Genomic DNA, 7,967 nt, shown 5'->3' with positions numbered 1-7,967 from the left:
CTGGTCTAGTGGAAGGTGTCCCTGCCCATGGCAGGGGGTTGGAACTAGATGGTCTTTAAGGACCCTTCCAACCCAAATCAGTGACAAACATGGGTCCTAGAGGTCTGCAAGGTGAAAATTTCCAAAAAAGCCCTAATTCTTAAAATCAGTTTAACTTTTTTGGACTAATAGGGGTGCTGGGATACATAAATAAGGACACTTTAGTGGAGTACGATTAAATTGCACCAGCTTTACTCCCACCATTCTCTACCCTCCACAATGAGCCCAGGAGAGCTGTTTCTGAGTAGACGGTATTGGCAATGCCTGCAAAGCTGTAACCCCTTTCTCCAGCTTTGCTTCTGCCTTTGCCTGGTTGCCTCTAGGTTCCTTTCCAGTGCTGTCCACTTTGTAGGGAGTTTGGGCCTTCATTGTGGTTCTCAGCACTTTGTTTTGCTAAATTGCAGTGTGAGATATTTTTAATCTGGGTATATTTATCAGTTTGGCTTCTTACGCTCTCTTGGAGTAGCTTTGTGAATGCAGCATATCTGGGAACAGTTTGTTCAGTTTTCCCATCTGTATGGGTTGAGTGTAAACTCATTTTCAGACTCTTTGTTGTGAAACTTAGTTATAGGATCCTGGGTGTGGTTTTCTCCCTCTACCTGATTTTTTTCTTCAAAGCAGGGTTTTCAGTAGGTAATGCCAAATTAGCTTTAATTATTCTATGGTAAGTCTGAAGTAGCATTGCATCAAAATACTGTGGGATTGTGTGTGCTCAATGAGACCTAATAAAGTTACCTCCCCACCCCTAAAAACTGCAGACTGAGGAATGTCTTACCAGTTTCTTGCAGCCCAGGGTACATAATAGTATTTTCCTTGTTTAAAATGAGGGAAGGGTTGAAGCATTCATGACCTAGACCTTAAAAAACAAACCAACCAACCAAACAAGAAAAACCCACCAAAAACAAACAAAAAAGCTTGTCCTGTTGAGTAGTAGATGGTGTAGAGGAGACACAAAGTGTCATCACACAGGTGCTCATAGAAACAAAAAACCAGACTCAAGTGCTTATAAAAGCACGAACATAAACTCCAGTTCAGCAGAACGATTTTTTTTTAATACATGTATCTTAATATTTTTTTAAAATAGTATTAGAACTACAGTTAAAAACTGCAACATAGAATTATATTTTTAAAAAGAAACTTCAAGTTCCAGTATTGAGCTTTTTGAGAACCGCAAAGATACTTTTTTCTTGTTAGGGTCAGAGAAGAAGAAAAATAATAATGTTATACCCGGTGGGTGCATATAAGAAACTGCTGCAGTCAGTGTTGAGATAGGAACATTTTATTTTTTCATCTATGAGAGAGTTTCAATTACAGGATCAGCACATACCTGAAGTTTGTGATGCTTTGTTTCACAAACTGTTTGTAAGTGATACGATGCACGCTGGCATATTTCTTAAAGGTAGTGTTGAACCAGAAGAGCAAGGAAGAGTGAAGTTTATAGCTCAGATTACAACTGACATTTTTTCTCTAATCTTCTGTTTATGCTGCTCGTTACTGTGTCATCTTATCTTCTTTGTTATGATGTTTTCCCATTTATACAGTGGGAGTGATGTCACTTCTCAGGCCCACTTAGCAGTCCAGAGACCAGTAGCCTTTCAAGGGTGGCTGCCAGATTTTTTGACCTAAACTTTGCAGTTAACTGTACTGAAGCCTGGAGAAGATGGGAAAGTTGTTTTCCTCTCAGCAGGGCAGACTCTTGCCATTAAAGAGACCTTTGAGGAGGCAGCTTCTGTCTGAACCTGGAACTTGTTGAGAGCTGGGTTTTTTTTGTCCTGAGATACCACATCTGCTCTCAAAAGCAATGTCCTGTGGTTCTGCTACTTATCACCAATATCTGAAAGTCTTTTCGCCCATACCAAAGAAATATTCAGTATCAGAATCTTCTTGTACATGTGTATTGGAAAAAAACCTGCAGGGGTTGCTTTCTTTCCCAGACTGAGGTCATATTTCCTACCTGGAGAATATTAGTTTTTCCTGCCTTGTGCTGTTTCCCCCATCCCTAACATCATAAGCATGTATGTTGGTTAACACCAGCATTTTTATGTAAAGTTAACCTACTGAATGTGGTTGTTATACAAAGACCATATTTAAATCCATATCCAACTTCCATCTGCAAAAAGCAAATGTCTTCTCCATATCTGAGATGTTTAGAAAAACTCTAATTATAAGAATCTGATAAGCTGTACCTCTGAGGGGTTGTCTGTGTCTTTGCTATCATGGTGATGGGCTTCTGCTTTTTTCCCTGACTTGAACGCTTTGCAAAACTCTTTAACAGAGTTTGGCCATTTCTTCCACTTTAATTTCAGTCCTTGAAGTATAAATGTAGGACGAGGATGGAGACAGCAACACTGATATTATTTGGAGAGTGGCTATATTTACATAAAGCTCAAAAACCTGAAAGATATCAAAAACAGTTTCTGTCATGCCAAGTAGAAGTTGTACTAAATTCTTTAACAACCAAAGAATTTTTTGCAAGGAAACAAAGCAGCAAGAATATCCACTTCCTGTGGAAAGAAGGTTTGCTTCTGAATCTGATGAGAGCAGGCTAAATAGAAAACTTAAGTTGCCAAGAGGTTACATTTGAGTATGTATAAACGAATCTCTGTTTTGCTTTTGGAAAAAGGCTTGAAGTAATGTCCTGTCTGCTGAAGTTGTTATATATTTTTTTCTTTGCAGTTCTAAACCAGTAACTTCTGTGTTAGACATACCAGACGAAAGACCTATGAAGACAGCAGTCTCACCAGCAAAGGTATGATGGGTAGGGAATATAGCAGAAGTTATCTTTTACATTTTATGTGTTTCTTTGCGTCAGTGGTAAAGATAACTAAAGGTTTGAGGAGGAAAGATAATAAGTTGGAAAAAATGAGTATATTTTGATTTGGAGGGAGATAATGGAAACCACTAAAAATCCAGTGCTGAAGTGCTGTTACGGCTCTAATCAGTGGCTGTCTGCTTGACGTTGTTTCTAGTCCCTTCAGCCTCTGAAGAGAATTGTTCTGCAGCGTTGAATATTAGGAGGCGTGCTTACAGGTTTTTGACAGGGGAGCGAGGCAGGGGAAATCACTGCACTTCCAAGACCCTAGTGGTATAACAATTTGACTGCAACTGTAATGTTCATTCCTTTTTTAGCAAAGGAGGAATCCATTTAATTCCACTGCATCAGGTGATAACTTGAACAGTGAGGAATCAGAAAACAGACCAGCTGTTCTACCTCAGCTCTCAAAGAAGGGTAAATATACTTATTTAGAGGGAATTTCATGGTGGTTTATATGGAAATTATTTTTCCCTGCTGCTTTTTGTGAGATACCAAGGTCTGTTTTATCTTAAGTACTTGGAGTTATCAGCTAGCTTATTCCAATCCCCATGTAAAATGTGAATATACTCAGGAAGTGGCTGTTATGTGAGTAAATGATTTTTGCTTCCTTTTTTCCGACTTACAGTTCTAATCAGCATTAAGTACTCCAGCTGAGAGGGCTGTTTTGTCCTGAATTGCTGTTAAGAGAACAGAAATTTCCTTGAATTTGTCATAACTGTCTTTATGACCTTCCTGTCATTGCTGCTGTTGGCTAAATGGAAGAAGCCTAACTGTCTTTGATCTTTATTTTTTCCCTTTGTCTTCTCAGTTCTGTTTATTTTTAAAATACTCCCTTTCCTGCAGTATTCTCTGCAAGCAAGTAGATGAGTGATGACATATCATATACAGGCATTTGAAGTTATAATTTACAGGGGCATACATGGAAATTACTCTCCTATCTCTGTTATGGAGCTTGCTCACAGGAAAAAGGAAGACTTGAACATTAGGAATAAATAAACTTCCTCTCCATACTTGGAGACCATTTCTGCATTTTTAGCTCTTTCCATATCAGTGTGGAAATAGACTGTTTCTGTAGGTTGCTGTTTATGGTCTGAATCTGAAGAGGTGCATGTGCATTCAAAAGCTGCCCTTCCCTGCAAAGTTTGTCCCTTGCAGGAATAATGCTGATCAAAAATTTGGTGTCTTCTCTCTATTTCCTATCATCAAATATTTCTTATTCTAGAAATTTTAACTAAGGATTTTCATATGTTAAAACGTCCCATTAAATACAAATTAAATCAACAGCCATGTTAAATTTCTTCTTTTGTTTTTCATAAACCAGTATAATCACTGCATTCTAGAGCTGCACTGTGTCATACTAATCTGTTTATGCAGACGAACGTCACGCAAACTCATGTTTTCTTCTCTATACATGTCTTACAGAAATTTTGTCACCCTCGGAAGACAGCCAACCTAAGCCAAACTTACAAAATGATGAAACAGAGAAACATAAGAAGCCTTCTGGACAACCTACTGATGAATCACAGAAAGGAATAGTTAAGCGTCCTGTCCCAAAAGCTAGAAAATTAATTCACAAAGCAATAGATCCTGTGTCAGAAAGAGAAGACTTTCTTCCCAAACCAGCCAAATGGACTGAGAGGATTAATGGCGTCGGTACACCCCCCAGGGGCATTCTGAAGCGCAGCTCAAGTTCAAGTTCCACTGACTCAGAAGTTCGTGTTAGTCAGATGTTAGATGTTCAGAAAAAGAATGGTCTTCCTTCTGGGACTATCTTTGAAGGAGAAGCTGAGAAGAACTCTCTTATGGAAGAGGCAGAAGACTCCACACAAATTTCACTGGAAAAACTAAAACAAGTGAGGTTCTCATCTAGCACAGGTAAAGGAGAACCTCTACAAAGCCCACAGCTACACCATGGCAGAGAAACAGGAGAGTTTGATTTGTTAGAATGTGATGAAATAAAGCGTAGTGGAAGTGATGCAATTAGATCAGATTCATTTGGGAATAAGGAAACTTCTGCTGTAAAGCCTTTGGGAACCTGTTCATCAGCTTTACAAGTAAAACCAGCAGATGGCTTCCGAGAAGGTACTTTGGCAACCGGCCCTTGTGACACTAATAGGTCAGTCTTCCTGGTTAATGAAACCTCACAGACAAAGACAGTTACTCCAGAGAAACTTGAAACTCCCCAGAAGACCTCCAGCAATATCCTGCCAAATAGCAGTAAAGAGCTGAGTGTTGATGAGACACGTGAAAATAAATCCAACCCGTTCTTGAGCCGTGAATCGAAGTCACACAAAACCTTTACTGGTAAGAGACTAGTAGGAGTGAGGAACAGAATGAATATAGCAAGTATTCATCAATGTTTAAATCACCTGTATCAGAATTAACAACTAGGAAACAAATAGTAGGAATGCGCTACATATTGTAGCGTTAAATTCTAAATCACTTTTTTGTATTTTAATGCTCTAATGTAGTCAGTAATTTTTAGATGATCTCCTATTGGTTTTCTTAAGAATTAACAATCAGATCAGAGCCTGGATAGGCACCTTTTCTTGTGAATGATGAAGGTGAAATGATGGCATTTGCCCCTCCGCCCCCTGCCTTCAGTGTAACCAATCCCTTCAGAATGGGGATAACCAATCTTATCTGCTTGCACCCCGAAAAGTGCAATCTTCCAATAGGATATCTCAGTGCACAAGTTTATTTTTCCAATCTTCTGCCTGCAGTATGATTCTTTCCAAAGACACAAGGATAGAAAACTCTTCTCCACTAAAAGTTTAAAAAAAAAAAAATCTGAGAGTTTTCTGAAGGTAGATCAAACATTTGATCAAACATGTTTGATCAAAACATGTGTTTGGTTCCTAACTCTGATAAGTTTGTTTACGTTGTAGATGAACATCAGCTTTCTGCTGCACATGAGGTGTCAAATACTACTTCTACAAGTCTTCAACAAGGTAAGCCCGATCTTGTTGAGGAGCAAGATGCTAAAACCACGTTCAAGCCTGACAAACATGCTGATGAACCCACAAAAGTGGCCAATGAATCTGTATCAAAAAATTTAGCTTGGTTTAAAAGTTCTGGTACTGAAGATGACAAACATGTATCAGCCCGATACCAAGGCAGGGAACCCAAAGAGGAGATGGACTTCTTATCCAGAGCAGCTACAGAACACAGTGGGCCTGGTATGGATGGAAATAGAGGAGTTAAAAAAGAGTTACCATTTGGAAAGATTAAGCAACAAAATAGCATCTCACCTACAGCATTTATTTCTGAAGATACGCAACTGGTAAAAGAGAGGATGAAACCTAAGAATGGGGAAGAGAATGAGGAACAAAATGACAAATCACTAATTGAATTTGACTGTACAAGAGTTAAAGAAAGAGAGCATGGTCAAGAAATCAAGCAACAAAATAAAAAATCAAGTCTCTTGGAACATCAGGTACACAAGCTGCCTGCTCAGAAATGTGAATCGGAGAAGGCAATACAGGAAAGAAAAAGAATAAAGGAGATCAGAGCATTTTGGGAAAGGGATAAAACTATCCCTAGTCATGCAGGGAAAGAAGATAGTGTCACTACTAATGCATCAGGTGGCAGTGCATTGAGAGGTCGCAGGGAAAGTGACAAAATAAAAGCAACTGCAGTAAACCTACCTAATAGATTGAGTGATCACAGCAAGGATATGTTAAGAAATGCTGAACGAAGTTGTGGAAGCCAGGCTTCAAAAAATGAACATCAAAACTCTTTTGAGTTTGGACCAAGCCATGCAGTTGAAAAAATACAAAAACCACTTCCATCTGATGAAGTTCATGAATATGCAAAATTGCCAAAAGCCAGTAACTTGCAACCAAGAGTTGGTGCCACTTCAGCGTCCCCAGAAAGCAAAGACAAAGATGAGAAAGAAACACTTAAAGGAAAAGTTGCAGCTTGTTCCCAACAGAAGCCCAGGTTCCAAGTTTTGTCTTTAAAAGAAAAAATGAATGAAAAGCCCAAGAATCAAATTTCAGATCCTTCGCAGTTCAAGAGTTTGAGAAAATTCTGGGATACTGGAATTAAATTACAGAATAGCATTGATAGGGGAGATGCTTCTTTGCCAAATAATGCTAATTCAGTAACCTGTGCAAGAAAATCAAAGGAAGATAAAAAAGGCAGAGAAAATGTGAGCAAGGAAGAGTTAATTCGACAACAAACCCAAACATCTGAGAGAAAAAACCCACAGAAATTAGGCTCTGTGCTATGTGAACCACCTGTAGGATCACCTGCCTTGAAAGGTGTGAATGTGACACACACAAAATGCACAGACACTGTCCAGCTGGACAGAAAAACAGTCATTTCAAAACCCCAGGGAAAGATGGGCCTCACAGAGGAGGGAGTTAAAGAATATATAGAAAAAGGTATTGTTTCATCAAAAGAACATCAGGTTTCCTTGCAGTTGCTCCAATCGCTGGGTGCTAAAGATGCTTTAAAGGAGGCAGCAGTAGATGATTGGCTGTGGTCACCTATAGGAAAAGGGGAGAACAAGACTGTTCTCTGTTCATCTGAGGGAGCCTCAGATGTCAGTCTCCCCAAAGAGGAGGTTGCAGAGACTGTGGATAAGGTGATTCTACATAAAGCTGATCTCGATGTATTTACATTAGGCCTAAAGAGGTTAGAAAAGGAAGCCCCTGAGATGTCATCTTGCTTGAACTTAAAAGAAAACATTTTGAAGGGGACAGATTTTCACTCAAATGAGTGCAAGGTCTTTGAAGGAACAGTACAACAGAGCCATGACACTTCTCCTGCTGATGAAAAAGAAGAAATGAGTGTGCCATCAACAGATGAGCATGAAAACAAAAAAAGCCTCAAGAAACTATTTAGGAAATCTGAACCTCTCTCTCTACAACATCAGGAAGCAGGCAAGGATGATATTGTTAACCGTTCTCAGAGGCCTCAAGCTGTTTTGGAGACACTGCTCAGAGAAACCTTTGCATCTCAACCTTCTGAATGTAGAAGGGTGGAAATGAAAACATCCAATGACAGAAATAGCATATCACAAACCAATTCTAGTGTAGAAACAACATCCCCAAAAGATACTGGACAACCTGAAGAGGTCAATGAGACTGTGGAAAAGTCAGTTGCC

The 7,967-nt window shown here is 39.2% G+C and overlaps 1 protein-coding gene across 1 annotated transcript in view; it reads left to right on the top strand.

The window, feature by feature from the left end:
* The window catches only part of LOC104506889, a gene marked incomplete at its 3' end in the record, with an annotated part of 26,748 nt that extends 18,791 nt beyond the window's left edge, over nt 1-7,957 (top strand). The window contains exons 4-7 of the mRNA XM_010148010.1: nt 2,716-2,788; nt 3,169-3,268; nt 4,277-5,158; nt 5,743-7,957. Of these exons, the coding sequence (XP_010146312.1) occupies nt 2,716-2,788; nt 3,169-3,268; nt 4,277-5,158; nt 5,743-7,957 (3,270 nt within the window). The remainder of the gene's footprint in view (nt 1-2,715; nt 2,789-3,168; nt 3,269-4,276; nt 5,159-5,742) is intronic.
* Nucleotides 7,958-7,967: the final 10 nt, after the last annotated feature.

This window comes from Eurypyga helias, unplaced genomic scaffold (genome assembly GCF_000690775.1).
Source record: "Eurypyga helias isolate BGI_N326 unplaced genomic scaffold, ASM69077v1 scaffold2193, whole genome shotgun sequence".
NCBI lineage: Eukaryota > Metazoa > Chordata > Aves > Eurypygiformes > Eurypygidae > Eurypyga > Eurypyga helias.
Note: the sequence above shows the minus strand (reverse complement) of the source record. Positions and strands in the feature narration are given on the sequence as shown.